Below are 25,960 nucleotides of genomic sequence, written 5' to 3'. Positions count from 1 at the left end.
GTGCACTTTTACATTCTGTATCTTGACAACAAACATGATTTGTACATTTGTGCAGAATGAAATATTTCGTTTCTTCCGAAAGAAATTTGCGAATGCAAAACTTTGTTCAGGACCTCGGACATTCGGAGACGTGTCGGTTCGGCCACAAATCTGTTCTATGCCCTATACCCCCACAGCAGGACTATTACTTAAATAAATAAAGCTAGTGGACATTGTGTCCCCCCAAAATATCAGTGGATATCAATCACAATAGGTTGCAAACTGCTCACCTTGTACAGAGTATTTTGTACCTTGCTCCAGGTGTGAAAACCTTTGTTCCAATAAAATGGGGTCAGAACCCGTTCTTTAAGTGCTGGACCAAGTAGTTGAGCATAGTCTGTAGGACGGTTCGTAGAACTATTAACACAATTTGTAGCAATATATTAAAAACAAATATTTAAAAGCAAAAGTAAAACCACATATCAATAATCAGCTTTCTTAATCTGTATAATAATCAAGCTTGTTCTCAAATACTATATATATATATAGAAACATAGAAACATAGAAACATAGAATGTGACGGCAGATAAGAACCATTTGGCCCATCTAGTCTGCCCAGTTTTCTAAATACTTTCATTAGTCCCTGGCCTTATCTTATAGTTAGGATAGACTTATGCCTATCCCACGCATGCTTAAACTCCTTTACTGTGTTAACCTCTACCACTTCAGCTGGAAGGCTATTCCATGCATCCACTACCCTCTCAGTAAAGTAATACTTCCTGATATTATTTTTAAACCTTTGTCCCTCTAATTTAAGACTATGTCCTCTTGTTGTGGTAGTTTTTCTTCTTTTAAATATAGTCTCCTCCTTTACTGTGTTGATTCCCTTTATGTATTTAAATGTTTCTATCATATCCCCCCTGTCTCGTCTTTCCTCCAAGCTATACATGTTAAGATCCTTTAACCTTTCCTGGTAAGTTTTATCCTGCAATCCATGAACCAGTTTAGTAGCCCTTCTTTGAACTCTCTCTAAGGTATCAATATCCTTCTGAAGATAGGGTCTCCAGTACTGTGTACAGTACTCCAAGTGAGGTCTCACCAGTGTTCTGTACAATGGCATGAGCACTTCCCTCTTTCTACTGCTAATACCTCTCCCTATACAACCAAGCATTCTGCTAGCATTTCCTGCTGCTCTATTACATTGTCTGCCTACCTTTAAGTCATCAGAAATAATCACCCCTAAATCCCTTTCCTCAGATGTTGAGGTTAGGACTCTATCAAATATTTTGTACTCTACCCTTGGGTTTTTACGTCCAAGATGCATTATCTTGCACTTATCCACATTAAATGTCAGTTGCCACAACTCTGACCATTTTTCTAGTTTACCTAAATCATTTTCCATTTGGCTTATCCCTCCTGGAACATCAACCCTGTTACATATCTTAGTATCATCCGCAAAAAGACACACCTTACCATCAAGACCTTCTGCAATATCACTAATAAAAATATTAAAGAGAATGGGTCCAAGTACAGATCCCTGAGGTACCCCACTGGTGACAAGCCCAAGCTTCGAATATACTCCATTGACTACAACCCTCTGCTGCCTGTCACTCAGCCACTGCCTTACCCATTCAACAATATTGGAATCCAAACTCAAAGATTGTAGTTTATTGATAAGCCTTCTATGTGCAACAGTGTCAAAAGCCTTACTGAAATCTAGGTAAGCAATGTCTACTGCACCACCCTGATCTATAATTTTAGTTACCCAATCAAAAAAATCAATAAGATTAGTTTGGCATGATCTCCCTGAAGTAAACCCATGTTGTCTCTGGTCTTGAAATCCATGTGTTTTTAGATGTTCAACAATCCTATCCTTTAACATGGTTTCCATCACTTTCCCCACTACTGAAGTAAGGCTTACTGGCCTATAGTTGCCCGACTCCTCCCTATTACCTTTCTTGTGAATGGGCACAACATTCGCTAACTTCCAATCTTCTGGGACTACTCCTGTTATCAATGATTGGTTAAATAAATCTGTTAATGGTTTTGCTAGTACACCACTAAGCTCTTTTAATAGCTTTGGGTGTATTCCATCAGGTCCCATTGACTTATTTGTCTTTACTTTTGACAGTTGAAATAGAACCTCTTCCTCTGTAAACTCACGTGTAATAAATGACTCATTTATCCTTTTTCTTAACTGAGGTCCCTTTCCTTCATTTTCATCTGTAAATACCGAACAAAAATATTCATTGAGGCAGTCAGCTAGACCTTTATCCTCATCTACATACCTTCCTTCTTTTGTTTTTAATCTAACTAATCCTTGTTTTACTTTTCTTTTCTCATTTATGTATCTAAAAAAAGTTTTGTCCCCCTTTTTTACTGACTGTGCTATTTTCTCTTCTGTGTGGGATTTGGAAGTTCTTATAACTTGCTTAGCCTCTTTCTGCCTAATCTTATAGGTCATTCTCTGTCTTCCTCACTCTGGGTTTTTTTTATAATTACTAAATGCTAACTTTTTGTTTTTTACTATTTTGGCCACATCTGCGGAGTACCACAGTGGTTTCTTGAATTTTTTGCTTTTACTGACAAGCCTAATGCAATTTTCTGTTGCCTTCAGTAGTGCAACTTTTAAATAATCCCATTTCTTTTGGACTCCATATAAATTGCTCCAGTCTGATAATGACTCCTTTACACATATTCTAATTTTAGAAAAGTCTGTTTTTCTAAAGTCTAAAACTTTTGTTTTTGTGTGGTGTGACTCAGTCACTGTTCTTATATTAAACCACACTGACTGATGATCACTGGATCCTAAACTTTCACCTACAGTAATATCTGATACCAAATCTCCATTTGTTAACACTAAATCTAGTATGGCCTCTTTACGAGTTGGCTCCTCAACGACTTGTTTTAGAGACAATCCCAGTAGGGAGTTTAGAATATGTGTGCTCCTGGCACAAGTAGCTATTTTTGTTTTCCAATTCACATCAGGAAGATTAAAGTCACCCATGATGATAACTTCCCCCTTCATTGTCATTTTAGCTATTTCTTCAACTAGTAGATTATCTAACTCTTCAATTTGTCCTGGGGGCCTATAAATCACACCTACACGAGTTACTGTGTGATTACCAAATTCTAACGTAACCCAAACGGACTCTATGTTTGCCTCACTTACCTTTATTAGGCTAGATTTTATGCTATCCTTTACATACAGGGCCACCCCTCCCCCTTTCTTGCCTTCCCTGTCTTTTCTATATAAAGAGTACCCTGGTATTGCTATGTCCCAGTCATTTTTCTCATTATACCATGTCTCAGTAACAGCGACTAAATCTACACTATCAGTTGCCATTATTGCCACAAGTTCATGGATCTTATTCCCAAAACTGCGAGCATTTGTAGACATGACTCTAAGCTTATCATTTTTTTAACACACTTGCTACAGGCACCTTCTGTCCTTGTTTTGGGGGACAATTGGATTGATGTTTTATCACCCTTTTGCCCCCCCCCCCCTCCTAGTTTAAAAACATCCTAGCAAAACCTCTGAACTGCTCACTGAGAACATTTGTTCCCTTTTGAGAAAGATGCAAACCATCTTTTTTGTACAGTTTATTTCCATTCCAAACAGAGCTACCATGAGCAATAAAGCCAAATCCTTGCTCCCGACACCATTCACCAAGCCACAAGTTAAAGTCCCTAATACGCATCCGCCTGTCGTTCTGAGTGTTATGCACAGGCAGAACTTCAGAGAATGACAGTGTGGAAGCAACCTGCCGTATTTCATTGGCAAAAACACTAAAAACTTCCTTAACCTCTGAAACCTCATTGCAAGCCAAGTCATTTGTCCCTAAATGGACAAGTACATCCAATTCCCCTTCCTGCTTTGCTTGCTTAACAATATTACAGATACGTCTCCTGTCTCTGTGAGCAGTAGCTCCGGGAAGACACCTCACAAGACCACCATTGTCCATCTCCACACCTCTTATGATGGAATCCCCCAACAACAACTGCTTTCTATTAGGCCTCACCATAGTCTTCAAGCCTCTCTGCACAACACCACTAGCCTCAGTGCCTCTCTGCACAACACCACTAGCCTCAGTGCCTCTCTGCACAACACCACTAGCCTCAGTGCCTCTCTGCACAACACCACTAGCCTCAGTGCCTCTCTGCACAACACCACTAGCCTCAGTGCCTCTCTGCACAACACCACTAGCCTCAGTGCCTCTCTGCACAACACCACTAGCCTCAGTGCCTCTCTGCACAACACCACTAGCCTCAGTGCCTCTCTGCACAACACCACTAGCCTCAGTGCCTCTCTGCACAACACCACTACACTCTGAAAGTGCAGAAAATGAATTATGTAGAACAACAGACTGTGCAATATGCCTTTTATCCACAACTCCAAGTCTACCAGATCCTACAGTAATCCATCTGCCATTCCTAGTATGTCTCTGCGGCAATGGCTTTGCAGCAGTTCCAGCCTGAATTTGTTTACCAGATAATTTACAAATCTCAGACTTCAAAAATACAATCTCCTGCCGCAAGATAGAGAACTGTCTACAGATTAAACAACAACCAAACCTCCAAAAAGTGGAACGTGAAACAAATGCAAAGCAATTATTACACTGAACTAAGTCTGCCATTCCAATGAGGCGAATAATTTAAATCAAACAAATGTTACTGTAGCGGAGTAGAGGTATGATCCAAGGTAGCTCCGCTGGTAGACAGGAACAGCAATCCAAGACAGGTATAAAACAGGTAGCGTAGTTACAATCCCTTCCCTCCAAGAACTAGACGACACATAGCTTGGAGGTCAACTGCCAGCTTTATTCACACATCTGCTTTTATGTCTTTTTCCCATGCAAGGGAGGTAACTTAAAATATCCAATCACATCGTGGTCACCTCCTCTCCCTCTCCTCCCCTTAGATTAACAGTTAAGCTCATTAGTGGGAACAGAGTTTTCCCCAGTTTCTGGATGTCCCCTAAATACATGGGGTACGGTGACAAATGAGGGGTCCCCTGGTAGGTCTGTTCTGGGTGAGCAACATATTCAAAATTCACCCAGATCAGACCAGGGGTTCGGGAGTAAAAGACATTTAAAGATTTGACCGACTGCAGGGATTCAGTAGCCGAAAACAGCTCCATAGATTCTGGCCCTGTAGTCGGTCTATTTCACTGAACGGAAACTACCGAACAGTTCAGCCATCCGACTCCAATCTTCGTTCGGATGAATCCCCTAGTCTGGGGAATTCAAACTACCGAACGGCGGGCCCTTCGGCAGTTTGAATCATACGTTTTGGTGATCCTGGAGGTCTGAGCGGTGTCTGGTTAGTCGAGCGTCCGATTTTAGTTCCAGACGCTCGACGACCAAACACCGCTGTTCGGCAGTTAAGATGGCCGCCGCCACGTGGAGATTAGGCGAACGGCGGCCACCCACGAACCCAATTACGGTATGTGTAACATTGTTTCTTTCTTAATGGGAGACATACGACCACAGCAGGGTGGTCTGGCATTCGGTACTTTTAATCGGTTCCCGAACCGGGTACGTATATCTGGTTCGGGAACCGATTCCATTAACATGCTGGTACAATATACATTATATTCATTGACAGATAGTTCTAAGGACAAATAACATTGTAAGTAATAGTTTCTTGTGGCTGCTTCTGCCACAATGCTCCCCCAGAACCAAGCCAGCATACACAGTCTGATCCCAACGGATCGGCTTGGGGATGTCTGGAGGAGTACCCACAGATCACTTGTCTAGGTCAGTTTGTCGGGATAACCCGTCAGCATTTCCATTGAGCTTCCCCGGGCGATATTGGATGTTGAAATCAAAGGGCTGCAGCGCTAAGCTCCAGCGCAGCAGCCTGGCATTGTCTCCTGACACCCGGTTCAGCCAGACCAACGGGTTGTGATCTGTGAGCAGGGAGAATGTTTGTCCATACAAATAGGGCTGTAGTTTCTTGAGGGCCCACACCACGGCAAGGCATTCCTAAAAGTTTCCTAAAAGTTTTCGGCTGAGGTAAGCTACTGGATGTTCACCGCCATCGTCTCCGATCTGGCTCAGTACTGCTCCCAATCCGAACATTGAAGCGTCTGTATGGACGAGAAAGCGTTTAGTCGGATCGGGAGCAGCTAACACAGGGGCATTAACAAGGGCATTTTTTAGGAGTTGGAAGGCCTGTTCACACTCTGGGGCCCATACTACTAATTTGGGAAGGTTCTTGCGGGTTAAGTCGGTAAGGGGCTTGGCTAGGGCGCTGTAGTTAGGTACAAACTTTCGGTAATACCCTGCAGTCCCCAAAAAGGCTAGTACCTGGGTTTTAGTGCGGGGGGTTGGCCATTTAGCTACGGCCTCTATTTTGGCTGGTTCGGGTTTTTGGTGGCCGCTGCCTACTCGGTGTCCGAGGTATTGGACCTCGGCCATCCCTATATGACATTTACTGGGCTTGAGGGTCAGTCCGGCTTCCCGGATGCGGTCTAGTACTGCTCCGATATGGTCTAGATGATCGGCCCAGGAATAACTAAAGATGGCTATGTCGTCTAGATAGGCGCAAGCGTACTCCTGAAACCCGTCCAATAGTCGGTCCACCATCCTCTGGAAGGTGGCCGGGGCGTTCTTCATCCCAAATGGCATGACCCGGAATTGGTACAGGCCAAATGGGGTGACGAAGGCTGACTTGGGAATAGCGTCCTCGGCTAGAGGAATTTGCCAATATCCTTTACAAAGATCAATTGTGGTTAAGTATTTCCCCCTAGCCATTTTGTCTAATAGCTCGTCTATCCGGGGCATGGGATAGGCATCGGATATGGTTTTATCATTGAGCCTTCGGTAATCTACACAGAAGCGGGTAGTTCCATCCCGCTTCGGCACGAGTACTACTGGGGATGCCCAGGGGCTATCCGAATGCTCAATTACCCCTAACTGCAACATTTCCTTCAGCTCCTTGTACATGTTCCCCCTCACTGCTTCTGGAATGCGGTAGGGCGCATACTACCACGGAGTGGGATCGGATCTAGGGTTTCTACCCGATGGGTAGCTAACGGGGTATATCCCGGGAGGTTGGAAAAAGTGGCTCCTTTTTCCCTAATTAGACTTTGGGCCTGAGCTTTTTCCTGGGGATTCAAGCGGTCTCCTAATTGTACGGCTGCGAGATCCTCTTGTAGCGTTCCTCGGGCTAGCATGTCAGGGAGGGGTAGGTTATCGGTGTCCTCCGCAGCCGAGGCGCAGATGGCGGATACTTCCGCTGTGCGCTCGTGGTAGGGTTTCAGCATGTTCACATGGAACATGCGTCTGTCCCCGGTCCCGGCGCAGGGGCCGATTATATAGGTGGTATCGCAGACCTGCTCTACCACCTTGAATGGGCCCCGCCAGGAAGCCTGTAGCTTGTCAGTAGGGACGGGTCGTAGGTCTAGTACTTTCTGGCCGACCTGAAAGCTGCGGTCCCTGGCTCCCTTATCATACCATTGGCGCTGGCGTGTCTGGGCCGCCTGGAGGTTGTTGCGCACAGCCCGGGTCAATTCCTCCAAGCGGTTCCGAAACTCCAACACATAGGGTACGATAGGGGTGCCGTCAATGGTCGTTCCCCCCTCCCAGTGTTCTCTGATTAGATCTAGGGGTCCCCTTACCCTCCTTCCGAACAACAGTTCGAAGGGAGAGAACCCAGTGGACTCTTGGGGCACCTCTCGGTAGGCGAACAGGAGATGGGGTAAGAACCGCTCCCAGTTCTTCTGGGTGGCTACGAACGTGCGGATCATTTGTTTTAAGGTCCCATTAAACCGTTCGCAGAGGCCATTGGACTGGGGGTGGTATGGAGAATTAAGGATAGCTCGGACCCCGCATACTTTCCAAAGCTGTTGCGTGACCTCGGCCGTGAATTGGGTACCCTGATCCGAAATGATCTCCCGGGGGATCCCCATACGGGTAAATATACGCATAAGGGCGTCTACTATGGTCTCCGCATGTACATTCGTCAGGGCTACTGCTTCGGGGTATCTAGTGGCATAGTCTACTACGGTCAATATGTATTTCTTGCCAGACGGGCTTTTTTGTCTCAGCGGTCCGATAATGTCTACCGCTACCCGGCTAAAGGGTTCTTCGATTATGGGCAGGGTGTGTAGTTTGGCCTTGTATCGGTCCCCCCGTTTTCCCACTCTCTGACAGGTATCGCAGGTATTACAGTACTGCTTAATATCCTGTGATATCCCTGGCCAGAAGAAGTTCTGCAGCAGCCGATGTTTGGTTCGGCTGATCCCTAGGTGTCCGGACATGGGAATGTCGTGGGCGATCCGCATTAACTCTCGCCTATACCTTCGAGGCACAATTAACTGTTTAATGGGTACAGGAATGGACCCGGCTACTACCTTTTCTGCATACCGGTATAATAACCCCTTATCCCAAGCATATCTCTCCCCCTCTCTGCCAGTCTGGTTTTTATCTATCCTGTCCTTGTAAACTTGTAGGGACGGGTCCAGGGCGACCTCGCTACCAAATTCCAATGGGGCGGCCCAGGGTAACACAGTGTGATCAGGGGGGTTTGGGCTTACCTGAGCCTCAGAGTCAAGGTGGGGTGCCGTGGTGCGAGCCTGTTGACGGGTGACGACCGGGTACGCTTCCTGTGGAGGAGGTCGGGTAACAAAAGTGGAGGTTAGCTCCCCCAAATCGTTCCCCAAAATCACATCGACAGGTAGATCCTGCATCATCCCCACTTCAATTTGTCCTGCCCCTGCTCCCCAGTCCAAATGTAGTTTAGCAGTGGGTACCTTGTAGATAGCTCCCCCTGCCACTCGAACTGCAATACAGTCTCCAGTGAGATGGTTCGGGGCCACCAGATGGTTCCGTACCAGAGTGATGGTGGCCCCAGAATCTCTTAGCCACTCCCGCCGCTTGCCCTCCACATGGACCACTTGCCGGTGGCCTTGGCGGTTGTCTGATGCCGCCTGGACCAGGTTTACCTCATGGAGGGTGCCCAAGGGTTCCTCCATTTGGGTAGAGGTGGAAGGTTGAGCCCAGGCCCTGCCCTGATAGCAGTGTACTGCGGCTCGAGGGGTGGTTGGTGGGCGTTGAGGGGTCCAGGCCGGCCGAGCCCGGTTTTGGGGACAGTCTCGTTGCATGTGACCCATCTGGTTACATGCATGGCACCGGATAGATGCCCTGTTGTTGTACCGGGGAGGTTGGGACTGGTAGGTTCCCCCTGGTCGGGGCGAATCTACTGGGGTAAGTCGGGGAACAGCTGGCGTGGATTGCACTTTAATGGATAAATGCTGTTCCCGCCGGGAGTCCTGGTGCTCATCTGCTAGTTGAGCGGCCTCTTGCAGAGTACGGGGCTTACGGTCTCGTACCCAGATCTGTAGCTCTGTGGACAACCGTTCGTAGAACTGTTCCAGCATCATCAACTGCTTGATCTCTTGGGCCGTGACGGCTTTGGCTGCCTCAAGCCACCCGTTAGCTGCCCGTTGTAGGCGGTGTGCAAATTCTGCATGTGAGTCTTTCCCTGATTTGGGTAGCTTCCGGAACTGTGTTCGGTATGCTTCAGGTGTAATGGCATACCGTGCGAGCAAGGTTTGTTTTACCTTCTGATAGTCTCGGATATCCTCTGCCGGCATAGCTCGGTAGGCATCTGCTGCGCGGCCGGATAGGGTACCCGCTAGCACTTGTACTTGTTTTTCCGTGCTAATGGCATGCAGCTGGCACAACCGTTCAAAGTCCTGTAAATAGCCATCAATGTCCCCCTCGGTATCATTAAATGCTTTAAAGACCTGGTACGGTATTTTAGCTTTCGCTGGCGGGGTGGGGGCAGCCGTTGCGCTTCCCTGCGCTGATCGCTGCATAAGGAGGGCCTGTACATCGTTGTACACCTGGTCTGCTTTCTGCTCTGCCATGGCTGGTGAGAATAGAGCCATCCTGGCCCTATATTCCCTGGTAAACTCAGTTTCTTCCTCCTCCCTTGGAGGTGTCTCCTTCCATGAGCTCTGCGATTAGGATAGCCTTTGTTTTGTTGCTCGCTATCCTCCCTCTTGCTTCTAGTAACTCCTTTAGCGTGTCCCGTTTCAAGAGGGTATAATCCGTTTCCATTCAGTCCTTTTTAATTCCTGCTGAACGCCTCTTGCTGTGTAGTACGATCCCGTCGCTTGCCACCAATTGTAGCGGAGTAGAGGTATGATCCAAGGTAGCTCCGCTGGTAGACAGGAACAGCAATCCGAGACAGGTATAAAACAGGTAGCGTAGTTACAATCCCTTCCCTCCAAGAACTAGACGACACATAGCTTGGAGGTCAACTGACAGCTTTATTCACACATCTGCTTTTATGTCTTTTTCCCATGCAAGGGAGGTAACTTAAAATATCCAATCACATCGTGGTCACCTCCTCTCCCTCTCCTCCCCTTAGATTAACAGTTAAGCTCATTAGTGGGAACAGAGTTTTCCCCAGTTTCTGGATGTCCCCTAAATACATGGGGTCGGTGACAAATGAGGGGTCCCCTGGTAGGTCTGTTCTGGGTGAGCAACATATTCAAAATTCACCCAGATCAGACCAGGGGTTCGGGAGTAAAAGACATTTAAAGATTTGACCGACTGCAGGGATTCAGTAGCCGAAAACAGCTCCATAGATTCTGGCCCTGTAGTCGGTCTATTTCACTGAACGGAAACTACCGAACAGTTCAGCCATCCGACTCCAATCTTCGTTCGGATGAATCCCCTAGTCTGGGGAATTCAAACTACCGAACGGCGGGCCGTTCGGCAGTTTGAATCATACGTTTTGGTGATCCTGGAGGTCTGAGCGGTGTCTGGTTAGTCGAGCGTCCGATTTTAGTTCCAGACGCTCGACGACCAAACACCGCTGTTCGGCAGTTAAGATGGCCGCCGCCACGTGGAGATTAGGCGAACGGCGGTCACCCACGAACCCAATTACGGTATGTGTAACATTGTTTCTTTCTTAATGGGAGACATACGACCACAGCAGGGTGGTCTGGCATTCGGTACTTTTAATCGGTTCCCGAACCGGGTACGTATATCTGGTTCGGGAACCGATTCCATTAACATGCTGGTACAATATACATTATATTCATTGACAGATAGTTCTAAGGACAAATAACATTGTAAGTAATAGTTTCTTGTGGCTGCTTCTGCCACAGTTACCTTTTTTTTTTTTATTTATCCTCCTGAATACCTCAGATTACCTCCAGGTTATCTCCAGAATATCTCCAACCACACACACACTTAGAAGCAACACTCTCCAGAATATCTCCAACCACACACACACTTAGAAGCAACACTCTCCAGAATATCTCCAACCACACACACACTTAGAAGCAACACTTAGATGAAGCAACCAAGCTCTATTAGCCAAGCTAATGACAACAGCCCTTATATACTCCTCAAATCACCTCCCACTAGGAATGTTTAACACCTGGGCAGGCCTCTGCTTATTAGCAAACAATAGCTAATTTACACAGCAATCAATAGCAAGTAGCTACCTAATCCAATCAAATGCCTTATAATTACCAACAGGAAATCAAACCTTGTGCAGTCAGTAACCTTTTCCTACAGATGAATCTTACCTGTAACAGTAAAAAAGAAAAGAAAACTCTTAGCACAACTCTTAGACAGTTGAAGCTTCTGTAAAACTCTCCAGAATATCTCCAACCACACACACACTTAGAAGCAACACTTAGATGAAGCAACCAAGCTCTATTTTTACTGATCAAACAATACATAGAGACATCATTAATATACGACATCCTATAGTTGTATGGTATTAACTCTTTATATGCACACATAATTATATGCACTGGGTTACGCCATATACAGAAAGAGAGTCACATCGTGCAAAGAATACCTAATTCTATAAATCCAAACATGGTACCGAATGATATCACTTTCTTAAACAAACCTAATGTACATGAACACGAAAAATGGTATCTTAAAACATCTACTTATAAAAGGAAAAATATCTAATTCATAATAAAGGGAAAAAAATTAAAATTATGAAAAAATGGGAATAGAAAATAGCGACAGGTTGTTCTTTTTGTTTGAGATATGTTTGAAATGTTGTATTAATATCTAAATGGTGAATATACAAGTTATAGAAAAATGACAGAGCTTGGAGTCACTGTTTAGACCATGAGGTAGGAAGGAGTGTAAAGGGGCACTATAGTGCCAGGGATACAGAGCTGTAATACAATGATTTAAGGTAAATTACATCTGTTTGAAAGTGAAACCAGTTTTTTTCCATGCAGGCTCTGTCAATCATAGCCAGGGGAGGTGTGGCTAGGGCTGCATAAACAGAAACAAAGTGATTTAACTCCTAAATGACAGTGAATTGAGCAGTGAAATTGCAGGGTAATGATCTATACACTAAAACTGCTTTATTTAGCTAAAGTAATTTAGGTGACTATAGTGTTCCTTTAAGATATTTTCTCCTTTAAGTTTTTTTTTATAAGCATCCATTAACAAGTCTTTTTATAGCTCCTTTCTCTCAAATATTTGGGCCTACTCTTGAAATGTTACTTTATCAGAGCAATTCTGTCTATTCGTAAAGTTGGGCTTTTGGGGCATTCGGTAACCATGGTTAGAAGTGGCAGGTGTTTCCTGTATGTAACTATTTATGTGCTAGTTTTCAATGTCCCTTTGTCTACATAGATATTTAGGTCCAAGAAATTAGCTCTTACTTTACTATAAGGGCACCTACAATGATAAAATATCCCATGGTCAATACATTGACCTGAAAGTGGTACCCACACCTAGTCAGGAGGAATGGTAGAGAGCAGAGTGTCAGAATCCACAGCAAAAGCAGGAAACCAAGAGGCACCATGTGAGGGAATGGACAGCATCCAAATAGCAGCAGTCACAACACGCGGATGCACCAAGATGGCTGCTGAGGATCTCACAAGACGTAAGATCAAAGATGGCCACTGCAAACCAACAGCGATTCCTGAGGAGTCGAAGCACGTGACACTGCAAAGGCCGAAGCCCAGCCTCATCAGAAAGGGGGTAAACAAAACTCAGTAGGAAAAACAAAGAATAAAGCTGAAACCCGTCAGGAAATAAGAGAGGGCAGTGAGTACAGAGCAGAAAAGTCAGACAAAGGGACAAATAGGTCAATAAACAGCACGAACACTACCTCCAATGAGTTAAATAAAACATCAAACAATAATACAGTAAAACCGACACAATGATACAATATGGAGAAACCGTGAAGAGAGCAGAAACTTTGAGCTGTCCTTGTGATGGAGCAGCAAAGAAAGAGGAGGAGCTTGGGTTCGCTGTGCCTCATATATACATTGCTGGTTTCTGATTGGTTCTTGTTTTTCTATGTTTCTTTGCTGCTATCAAGTTAAGTAATGAAAGATATGCAAAATATGAAGACTCCTGTCATGTTGTAAAATTGTTAGACACACTTGTGTAAAGTTATTATATTGAAAAAAAATATAATCTAATTTAAACTCCATATTTTTAATTTCCACAGACACCAAAAGAACTGAACCATTCTGCAACTCTGGTAAGAGGCGAGGTTAAAGATTTATAGAATTATTAAACTATTGGACATTAAATAGTCTATTCACATGGATTGTCTAAGTGCTGGGAACTTCCAACAGACCAGAACAAATCTGTATTTAGAAAACATTAATTGTAAATGCATAAACTGTGAGATGCAACTAAAATAAGGCATTTGAATATTCTTCATGAAATAGAGTAGCCATATATTAACACTATATATTTTATAATTTCTACAGGGAACAATAGCACTGTTTCAGTTTGCTGCTCTGGTAAAACATGATTAATGGGGACATTTCTTTGGGACAATTGCAGTTTCGCTGGCTTTTTGTGGCTAGTAGTCCCAGAAGCAGGAAGCTTTCCTGCGCTGGGACTCCCAGTTACAGAGGCTCATGGGAGGAAGACCCTTGGTCACCGGAGGTGGGGAAACCAGAGTAGGGGTGGCAGGAACTGGGTATAAAAGGACTAGAGTTTCTGTCACACGCACAGGCCCCTAGGAGGGGGAGGACCCTGGGAGGGGGCACTGAGTGGCGGGAACAGGGGACAAAGGGATTGGGATTCTGGTTCTGTTTGACCACGTGGAGGGGAGGACCCAGGGAGGGGACATTGTCATTGTGTGTGTTCCACCCCTTGCATGGGGAAAGTATAAATATGAGTATGGCCAATAAAGTTGTTGTTCTACCCATGGCACTGTGTCCTTGGGTTACGGGGGGGGGGGGGGGGGGGGGGGAATGGGTCTCTTTGGTATGTATTAGCTGAGGTAACCAGTCAGGCTACCCTTGGCATGCTAAAGATGGTCAGTTGTCTCCCGTCATATAGTGAAAACCATATGGACCATGGACTTTGCTTGTTACAGCCGGGGACAATATAATCAATAGATTCCTGTAGATCCCAGCTGAGATTCTGAGTAGGAACCAAAACAGAGCAAAAAGGAGCTTTGGGTCTTCAAGGGAGATATGGGCATCATTGTATGAACAAATAAAAATTCCTCCTTTTCATTTTCTAAAGACAGTATTGATACAATAAGTTTATATTATAAAATGCAGACAATGCTGTGAATTCTGTTGTTTTGCAGCTCATGGAGGAGGTCTCTCCGGCTTCTGGATTTGGATGATCTTCACCGGACTCACTCTCGTCCATCGCTGGGTTTAGGAAAATATCACAACACAAACCACCTAATTATTTACATTAATCAACCAAATTATCTACTTAATCAACTAAATAATTTACATAAATTGCCATAAAATCTACGTAATCCACGAAATATTAACCCATCTGACTTCCAAATGTTCTGAGTAAATTCGTCCACGATTGTAATGAATATTTGTATTAATTTACATTATCAACATTTGCTGTCTGTTTTAATGTTTTATATTTTTTTAATAATCTGAAAGATAAACAAAATACATATAATATGTATACTAAGTATTTTTTTTATCTTTGTAATTTTTTTACCATTACCTAAATCAAGTATAAATGTTATTATCATGTATTTTGAAGAATGAAATCTAGTCCATAAAGGCTTATTCACCTTTATTTATACTCTAGTTATGATTACTAGACTATAGAGGAACTAATTTCTCTGCCAGAAGCCACTGGTTAAATGTCAGCACACTGGTACAGGAAGTACAGGAAGTTTCAATGGATCATTCCAATCCTACGGTCAGGGAGGGTGGAGGAAGGAATGGACTCTACCATTTTAGTATTAGTATTACATTAGCAGTCCTGAGTTTGATGAAGATTGCTATAGCAGTTTTACATACCTTTGTTTAGAAATATATGATTTTTTTGCATTTACTGTGAACATTATGCTAAAATTCAGAGATTGTTTTGACATTCTGTTGACCTTTTCAGTAAGATGTACTGTTAGTAAAACACCTACAGTAAAGCACTCTAGAAACAATAAATAATTGTTATCTTAGCCTTTTCATTTGTTCTCTAAATTGTGTTTTTAATGTATACATGGTAAATATCTACTTAGATAACCATTTGTTATTGTTTTTAGAGCGTCGCTCCACTTTATTCTTAAAGTGTTTTTTCACTTACAAGATACTTCTGTATTGTTTCAATTCGGATGTGGGCAAGGAAGAGGAGGCATTGAGTGTGTTTGATCTGCTGCTTACTTATATTTGTTTTTAAGAGCTTTGTATCGCACTTCCTCTCTAAGGAAATTATTTTGCACTGCTAGTAATGCATCCAGGGTTCTTACAAATACCCATACACCGTCCATTTAACCAGCTGTATTTATTTCTGTTGCAATAACTGTATAATTGTGCTTTTATAATAACATTTCAGACCCCGTGTGAAATATTCCACGATAAAGGACACTGCAATGTCTAAAACCTTTGCTTTCCAAATAATTTTATGAAAGATGAATAGATAAGTGAAATATAAATAGTGTGCACATTTATACACAACATTGCTTTGTTATGATAGGTTTACATGCTAGCTGTGCGTCCCTTGCTTCAGATAAATTTTATGATATGTCTATATGCTAGCTGTCCCTTACTTCAAATAAATGTTATGCTAATATTTGTTAAATCAAAAAGAGCTCGGAAGTGAAGGGGTTCATATATATATATATATATATATATATATATATATATATATATATATATATATATATACATATAAAATAAAGATATTTTGCCTTTTTGTCTGTGTTAGAAATTTGATAAAATGTCTAAGTTTTTTTTAAATCACATCACAAAATTAAGATCTTTCACAACGGTTACAACTTTAATTCACTGAAACACCCATTTTTCAGTGAATTAAAGTTGTAACCGTTGTGGCCCCAGGCCACAGGCACAGCTACTGTAGACACCAATACACCGAACCGGAGAAGCATATAAATGCTCTCAAACATACGAATGCTGTAACAGCCGAACAGGAAAAACCATACGAACAGTTTACACTCCTGGCAGTCGCACTGTAACAGCGTACAATCCAATCCCCCCCAAGAACGAGACAAGGCTCCGTTTTAAGGGTCAAGCAGGAACAGACAAAGCTGTGGGTTTATTGTTCTTATTTACACATTCTTACACATTAGTACCACCCACAGGGTTTGAAAAACAACCAATAAACACATACAATACACTCAGACACTCCCACACAAAATCCTCCCCTCTGCCTGTGATACAATTACCTTACACAATGGGTAATGTAATTATTATTTTCAGAATCAGCATACTCCAAATACAAACTGTGACGAGAGCAATCTCGCCACATTGCATTGGAGAAGCCTGGCTGCCCGCCTGCTGCCTTTGGACTATGGCCCTGGGAGATTGGGCCCTTTAAAAACAGTATTCGGCCCTAACAGAGTGCATGTCACTCATTCTGGCCCTTTAAATACAGTGGGGTCATTCAGTACTTGCCCTGTGTGAGCGGTGATACCCCAGATAGCTATGCCATGGAGCCCATTCATATAATGAAAGACTATGGGAAAGACTTTAGCTCCATGGCAATTGAACTGTGTGAATAGGATCTGAGTGCTATTCGGTAGTTTTGTGTGCTCAGATCCCAGCTATCTGGGGATATGTGAAATGTCTGTGTGTTATGTGTAAAAGGTGACTTTATGTATTTTAAAGTGTTTTATGTCTTTTTGCAACCATGTGCTCAATGGAGTCTGCCTCTAGCCCTGGATAATTTGATTACTTTCCCCTTTGTCTCCAGGATAGAGGCCCCTGTAAAACCGGTCTGACAGGGGTTTTAAAAGATACTTTACTAACTTTTGAACCCCTGGTCTGATTCATGCCATTTTTTAATATGTTGTTCCCCTGAATGGATTGATTGTGGATATGTATTTTTATGTGAATGTGATGTATGGTTTTAGAGTTATGAAAGTTGGGTAGAAAGTAGGTTTAACTGTATGTATATTTGAGTTTCCTCTCAGGATAAGGGGAGGGAATCTGTGGGATGTAACTGTGATGTGATTGGTTGTTTTATCCCTCCCTGTGGGCAGTCCTGTATTTGCAACAACTGTAATAAAAACCAGGCTGGGTGTGCCAGCACCTCAGACCACTGCTTGACCCTCAACACGGAGCCTTGTCTCGTTCTTGGGGGGATTCACTGTATGCTGTTGGAGACTGATTGCTAGGAGTGTAAGCTGATGTATGCTTTTCCTGTTCGTCTGCTAGCAGCCATTCGTGAGGTTCCAGTTTGGAGTGCTATTTTGTATCCAGTTCGGGAGTTTGATGTTCTGCAGTAGCTGTGCCTGGCTCTCAGAAAGGGGCATATCGCCTAAACGGATTTTAACCCCTTGTCTGCTGAAACGGTCCGTTACACAAACATATATGAAAATCATCCAAATTGGTCCATTTGTGACCAAATGAAGCATGGCTTTTCTGCCCAAAACCAGTTCCACAGAGTCTTCTATCCTGGAGATAATTGAAAAGTAATCAAATTATCTCCAAGTACAGAGGCAAAACTCAATTAGCCACATGGTAAAATACAGTAAAATACACAAGGTTACATTTATTACATAAAATACAGACATGCAACATATTCCCAGATAGCTTAGGGCTGAGCGCACATTATTACTGAATGGCGCTCAGACCACACACATACAGTGTAGCGGAGAGCTGATTTCTCACAGCTTAACTCCAACAAGTAATAACTCCAACAGGGTAAGCAGCACAATCAGCAATATAATCCAAGGATATCCCATCACCTTTCCCAATAACTGGACGACACACAGTATCAGGAGTAGAACTGACATTTATTGGCAACATTCCTGCTTTTATGAGATTCTCCCATGCAAGGGAGGGATTTACAGTAATTACCCATTGCACCAATCATAGAGTCGTTACCTCCCACACATCTCTTCCCGTTGGCTTAACAGATGATATAATTATACTGTACATATTTTTTCCCACTTTCTGGATGTACCCCAAATATGTATGCTGATCTGGGTGAGCAACATATCCAAAAATCACCCAGATCAGACCAGGGGTTCGGGAGTTATATGAAGGTAAAGTTTTGACCGACCGCATGGAAAAAGATGCCGAAAATAGTTCCATAAAATCTGGCCCTGCGGTCGGTCTCTGTTCGTGCCCCAAAACTCCCGAAATGCTATATCACACATAATGGGGTCGGTAACCGGATGAATCCCCTAGTTCGTGGGTTTCTTTCGGTACTTTCTGCCGTCCTGGAGGTCTTAGTGGTGTTCGGCTAGTCGAGTGTCCGTTTTGAGTTCCAGACACTCGACGACCAAACACCGCTGTTCGGGAGTTTAAGATAGCCGCCACCACGTGTTCGGCTAACGAAATGGCGCCACCCAGGAGACATGAAGTACATTCGTATGAACCAAGGGAATAAAAGAAACGAACAGGGAGGTAAATTACATGCATAATGTACATCAGGGTGGTCCGGGTGTTCGGTACTTTGTTCGTATACCGAACAAAGTATGTCCATAGATAGTGCAGTGTAACTCTGTGTGCTCCAGGCATGAAAAACTTCTGTAGTGCCAACAAATAAAACAATAGGAGGGACAGCCAAAAAGGGGTTCCGCTACATACAGTTCCATTACCATGGAGCCAAAGTCTTTAATTGCATGAATAGGCTCCATGGCATAGCTATCTGGGTTAAATGAGTTCATTCAGTAAATCCGAAAATCTACCGAACGCCAGGGCAGAAATACATAAATAGACCTTTCTGCATAGGAAAATAAAGTATTTAAATGCCGGTCCATAGTCAAAAGGCAGCAGGCAGGCAACCAAGCTCCTCCAATGCACAGTGGCGAGATTGGTCTCGTCACATCTCTCCCCTTTTCCAAACAGACTAACAGCGTATCTGACCTCCTGCTGGTCAGTGCCCTCGTTAGTCCAGCAGCCCACCCACAAAACAGAAACAGTAGTACAGCCCACCCACAATAAATGGTTACTACACCTGAGTAAGGGAGAAACTCACCACGGCTGTGTGGGGGACTGGTAGGCTGCCTTGGTGGGTTGCTGAGTGGGCAGAGACCAGCGGTACTCTGCCCTGGTGCCAGCACTACCACGGAAGTAGCCTGGTGGGAGCCTGGTTGCTGGAGAGGGAAACCGACTGATTGTCTCCCCTTTGGACAAAGCACCATGCTGCTGTGGGGGGAGACCGACTGTCTCCCCTTTGGCTAAACAGCCCTGTTGCTGGGGGACCGGACCGACTGTCCCTACACCCTGTGCTGTAAGTGCAGAGACGACGGTCCCATCTGCATGGTTGTGGGGCTTACTGTCTCCCCCTGGTGCGTTAAGCTGCCGCTGGGGAGAGGGGGTAACAAGCTCCTCTCCCATACATACTTCCAGCCGCAGTGAGGGAGACGCACTGTCTTCGCTCCCAATACAGAGTCTTGCTGCTGGGGAAAGGAGACTGGGCTCTCTATTCCCTGTAACACACACTGCTGTTGGGGAGCAGGACCAACCATCTCTGCCCTCGGTAGCTCAGTCTGCCGCTAGGGAATGGAGACTGGGCTCACAATTCCCTGTGCATTGCTCTGCTGCTGGGGAATGGAGACTGGGCTCCCAATTCCCTGCATATCACTCTGCTGCTGGGGGACAGGACCAACTGTCTCTGCCCCCTGTAACTCAGCCTGCCGCTGGGGAATGGAGACTGGGCTCCCAATTCCCTGCAATTCACTCTGCTGCTGGGGGACAGGACCAACTGTCTCTGCCCCCTGTAACTCAGCCTGCCGCTGGGGAATGGAGACTGGGCTCCCAAGTCTTCGCTCCCATCTCCACCGGCCACCTGGGGTCCTTCCCAATAAATCTCCACAATATCTTCCCAGTTGAATGGGTCTGGATCTGGGTCTGTCACCTTGCTGTCCTGCTGAGCCTTCCCAATGGAGTGAAAGAGGTCTTGGTAGTCCTGCTCCAGTTCCCACTCCAGGGTTGCTAGGTGAGCCAGGTCTTGCTCTACCTCATGGGGGTCATCCCAGTCATGCCTAGCCTCCCTCTCGTAGAAAATGTCCTGAAGTCTGCTCTACGCAGGGCTCCCGAAGTCAGGCTCTGCAAAGGACTCCCATAACAAGCCAGGACCATCAAACTCCTCTCCCTCTGGCTTGTCATGCTCGGCTATCCAGGGTATATACTGTGCCATATACCACCATAGCACCTGGTAGGCATCCTCCATCCATAGCTCCTGCCATACCCGGTGCTCTAGTTCCTTCACCCATTCCTCCAGGGGCTGCTCTCCCAGGAAGGTCATCCGCAGGGCCACTTGCTTCTGCAACCGCTGCTCTTCACTGGGGAGACTCTCACCCCGCTGGTATTGTACATTATCCAGGGCCTGGTACCAGATGACTTTCCTTAATGCATCCCGGCCATCCGGGTCCTCCTCCTCGTATAACACTGCTGGTTCCATTCTGTTGCTTTTAGGGTCGCTGTACTGGGACATGTGTTGCCCCCAACTTGTAAACCCACGGAATGGTGTCTCCTGTAGCTGTCCTTCTGGCTGAGGAACGATCCCGCCGCTTGCCACCAATTGTAACGACACCCCCAGGCATAAAAAGGGGTTAAATGCCGTTTAGTAGATCTTCCCTTCCAGAGACACAGGCACAGCTACTGTAGACACCAATACACCGAACCGGAGAAGCATATGAATGCTCTCAAACACACGAATGCTGTAACAGCTGAAAAGGAAAAAACATACGAACAGTTTACACTCCTGGCAGTCGCACTGTAACAGCATAAAATTCAATTCCCCCCAAGAACAAGACAAGGCTCCGTTTTGAGGGTCAAGCAGGAGCAGACAAAGCTGTGGGTTTATTGTTCTTATATATACATTCTTACACATTAGTACCACCCACAGGGTTTTGGAAAACAACCAATAAACACATACAATACACTCAGACACTCCCACACAAAATCCTCCCCTCTGCCTGTGATACAATTACCTTACACAATGGGTAATGTAATTATCACAGGCAGATAAATACAGTTTTTCCCCATTATTCATAACTTTACAAGTATGCATCACATTCACATAAATCACAGAAAATCATAAATTCACAGAAATTTTCAGAAGCAGTATACTCCAAATACAAACATATATCAAAATCATCCAAATTGGTCCATTGGTTCAAAAGATAGATCGAAGTCCTTTGTGACCAAATGAAAGCATGGCTTTTCTGCCCAAAACCAGTTCCACAGAGTCTTCTATCCAGGAGATAATTGAGAAGTAATCCAATTATCTCCAAGGACAGAGGCAAAACTCCATTAGCCACATGGTAGCAAAATACAGTAAAATACAATAAAATACACAAGGTTACATTTATTACATAAAATACAGACATGCAACATATTCCCAGATAGCTTAGGTCTGAGCACACATTATTACTGAATGACGCTCAGACCACACACATACAGCTCCAATTGCCATGGAGCCAAAGTCTTTAATTACATGAATAGGCTCCATGGCATAGCTATCTGGGTTAAATGAGTTCATTCAGTAAATCCGAAAATCTACCGAACGCCAGGGCAGAAATACATGAATAGACCTTTCTGCATAGGAAAATAAAGGCAGGCAGGCAACCAGGCTCCTCCAATGCATTGGTCTCGTCACAAAAGTTATGTAGGATATTCTTAAACTTTAAGTGAAACAGAAAAAAATACTTCTCTGATTGAAACCATGAAAATGGGGTACGGTGTATTCACCAGGGATAACCTGTAATCTGAATGTAGTGAATGGTCAGCAGATTGTTATCGTAAATACACAGGAGGCCATTAATATTCAGAAAGAGGGGATTCTAGCCCACCACACGTATTGTCATAGTATCATATTCATTGTACAGGAGAAAATAGACTCTATCCATACATACTGCTCTTTTTATAGAGAGGTGTCTGAACCCCTTTATAATTATAACTTGCTCTGTGAACACCCCAACTGCAGTGAAAATAAAGTGACACGCTATAAGTGAGTCTGTATGTAAACTATGGAGGGATTGACGCTGTATATATTTACAGCCTAGAGGAATATTGACAGACTATATTCTCACAAAAATACCTGTCTGTAGGCTGTATTGATGGTCCTATACCTATAAATAGTCAATGAGTTTGTTAGCTCTCACGTGAATGCACTGAGAAGGCTAGATACTGAACCATGGGGAGCAGAAAAGGACTTTACAGCATGACAATGACCCTAAGCACAAGACCAAGTTGACCCTTCAGTGGTTACAGCAGAAAAAGGTGAAGGTTCTGGAGTGGCCATCACAGTCTCCTGACCCTAATATAATCAAGCCACTTTGGGGAGATCTCAAATGTGCGGTTTTTGCAAAGCGACCAGAGAAAAAAACAGCAGAGTAAAAAAATTACTTAGATTAAGAATACATGAATTCACATCCAAGAGTTCAGAATATGCATGAAGGCCTATATACACACACACACAGAGACATGCACATATACACAAGTAATGTATATTTATTTATTTATTTATAAAATATTTTACCAGGAAAGATACATTGAGATTTCTCTCGTTTTTAAGTATGTCCTGGGTCCACAAATCATTGCATTGTTACAGTTAGTGTACAATAAAATACAAAAACAATATTAATATACAATATATACAAACTTTAACATAGAACAGGTAGGAAATATATAATCAACAATGACAGGTGCATTCTGTTTTGAGGTATGTAGAGAGGGATCTCTTAAAGGACTTTAAGCTTAGGGAAGATTTTAAATTGTGCGGGAGGTCGTTCCACAATTGCGGTGCTCTGTAGGAGGAGGAGGATCGGGCTGCTTTCTTTTTGTATTGAGGTAGACTAACTAAAGTGTTGGTACTGGATCGGAGGTTATAGGAAGTGGGAACAGCCGGGGAAAGCATTGTGTTCAGGTAGGGTGGGAGTTTAACAGAAAAGCTCTTAAACACAAGGCTGGAAAGATGAAGGGTGCGTCTGGATTCCAGCGACAGCCAGTTTAGTTCTTTTAGCATATCACAATAGTGGGTCCTGTAATTACATTGTAGCACAAATCGGCAGAACGAGTTATACAATGTGTTGAGTTTATTAATGTGGGATTGCGATGCAGATGCATATACTACATCCCCATAATCAATGATAGGCAGGATTTGTTTCTGTACAGGGCACCTAGTTTTGGATAAAGTTTAGATGCAAGTTTTTCTATGTGGAGACCAAAAGATAGATTGGGGTCTAACAACATACCCAAGTACCGTATATACTCGAGTATAAGACGAGTTTTTCAGCACATTTTTTGTGCTGAAAAACACTCACTCGTCTTATACTCGAGTCAGTTGTCTGTATTATGGCAATTTTCATTGCCATAATACAGACATGGACCGGGGGCTGTCAGGAAGCTGTAACTTACCTTCACCGCAGCTCCTGTCAGCTCCCTTCTCTCTCCTCCGTCCGTGCAGCTCCCAGGTCAGCTCCCTCTGCAACTCTCGCGAGAGCCGCGGGGTCAGAGCGTTGCCACGGGTGGTCGTCGTTTGTATGAACGAACACGTGGCGGCGGCAATCTTGGACATACGAATGCCCAGCGGTGTTCGTCGACGATTTAACGGAAGTGAAAATAGACAATATTTTCACACGAACACCGCTGAAGCCGCCGACCTCCCTTCATGTGTTCTTCCGTTCATACGAACGCTGTACCGTTTGGTGCTTTGCCATACGAACAGAGACACCCCAGATAGCTATCCCATGGAGCCCATTGGTATAACAAAATACTATGTGAAAGACTTTGGCTCCATGGCGATTGGACTGTGTGTATGGGATCTGAGTGCTATTCGGTAATATTGTGCGCTCAGATCTAAGCTATCTGGGGATACGTTGAATGTGGGGATTCTGTTTGGGAGTTTTATAATTGTGTATTTTGATGTAGTTTTATTATCCTGTATAAAATGGAGGGTATGCTCTATCCTCGGAGATAATTGAGTTACTTCCCAATTATCTCCAGGATCGAGAGGAGGGTCCCATACTGTTCAAAGGGGAGTGTTTATCCCTACACTGTTATGATTGGTCAATGTAACATTTTGTCACAGTTTTCCACCAGGTCCCATATGGGAGTGTCCACCTTCATATACTTATTGTTTCATATGATTTAAGTGTTCGGTAGCTGCCTTTATACTCGGGAAGGGAATATCCTAAACTGCTTTAACCCCTTCTATACTCGGGGTACCGTTACAATTGGTGGCAGCAGTGGGATGATTCCCACAGCCCAGAAGGACAGCTACAAGGTGACACAAGCCAATGGAAGGACAGTATGAACCACTAAAGCGCTCCACCCTCAAGGACTTACTGGAGAACCGGGGCAGACCGGCCAGCAACTGTATGAAGATGGACATCATTGCAGAATTGGTCGAAATGGATAGAGCCGAAAGATCCAGCATAACAGACAGGACACCCGAATAGGCAAGTTTTGATCGGGCTGTCAACATAAGACATTATGGTCCCAATCCTACAATAGAGATTATAGAATGAGTTATAGCAGCTGTGGATGCAAACCGGCCGCACCTTCAGCAAAGAGGTGCTGCAGCAGCGGAAGTAACAACAGTACCAACAGAAAAGAGAAAGGTACATTTTGCTGCTTTTAAAAATTTCATTGAATTTCATTGAAGAGAGATTGATGGGTACCTTGCCGATTTTGAACGGCAATGTGCACTACACCAGGTGCCCACGGATGAATGGGTTACCATTTTGTCTGGGAAATTGTCTGGCCGGGCCAGCGAAGCTTTCAGGGCCATACCAGACGAGGATATTACCGACTATGGGCTAGTGAAAGAAGCGTTTTTGTCCAGGTATGCAGTCACAACAGAGGCATACAGAAGGCGGTTCCGTGACCCTAGTAAACAGAATGGAGACTCCTATTCAGAGTGGGCATGCCGCCTACACCGCACGGCATTCCACTGGGTCGCTGGATGCCAAGCAGTGTCCGGGGAAGAGGTGCTGCAGCTGTTCCTACTGGAGCACTTCTTTGACAAGCTGTCCCTGGGAGTCAGGGAGTGGGTCCGGGACCGAAAACCTCTCATCTTTCCTGAAGCAGCTCGCCTAGTGGACGAGTACACTGACGCCCACAAGCTGGATAATCCTGTGGTCAAGACAACAGCTCGGGTGGATTACCGATCGGCAACACCCCCTCCAGCTGCCGCCTACCAACCGCAGTCGTACCGCCATAGGCGTGCGCAGCCTATTGTATAAGGGTGTGCACCCTAAAGCACAAAAACACACGCCGCATATATATATATATATATATATATATATATATATATATATAGGAAACATGGGGGGATGGTTGCACTCACCTAAACATGCTTAAATGGGGTGCTGCTGGGGGCCATATTATACAATAAATACACAAGATCCAGCGCACTCTCCTATCTACTAAACAGCAACTTCAATGTTGACAGATTTTATTAGTTTGTAAACGTTTTTTTTAAAAACACCTAATCTAGGCAAAAAAAATGGGGATTTAGTTACATTATATGATCATACATTGCATAAGCCTGCCACAACGTCAATGTACCCCATCTTTGGCAGGTCCTACTCTCACAGTCTAATGTCTGCT

The 25,960-nt window shown here is 44.3% G+C and overlaps 1 protein-coding gene across 1 annotated transcript in view; it reads left to right on the top strand.

Annotated features, from left to right (window-relative positions):
* LOC134573356 (ecto-ADP-ribosyltransferase 5-like) overlaps positions 1–25,960 on the top strand; it is a 58,984-nt gene that overhangs the window by 28,678 nt on the left and 4,346 nt on the right. Inside the window, exon 4 of the mRNA XM_063433062.1 lies at positions 13,441–13,473. Within this exon, the coding sequence (XP_063289132.1) occupies positions 13,441–13,473 (33 nt within the window). The remainder of the gene's footprint in view (positions 1–13,440; positions 13,474–25,960) is intronic.

This window comes from Pelobates fuscus, chromosome 1, assembly GCF_036172605.1.
Source record: "Pelobates fuscus isolate aPelFus1 chromosome 1, aPelFus1.pri, whole genome shotgun sequence".
NCBI lineage: Eukaryota > Metazoa > Chordata > Amphibia > Anura > Pelobatidae > Pelobates > Pelobates fuscus.
Note: the sequence above shows the minus strand (reverse complement) of the source record. Positions and strands in the feature narration are given on the sequence as shown.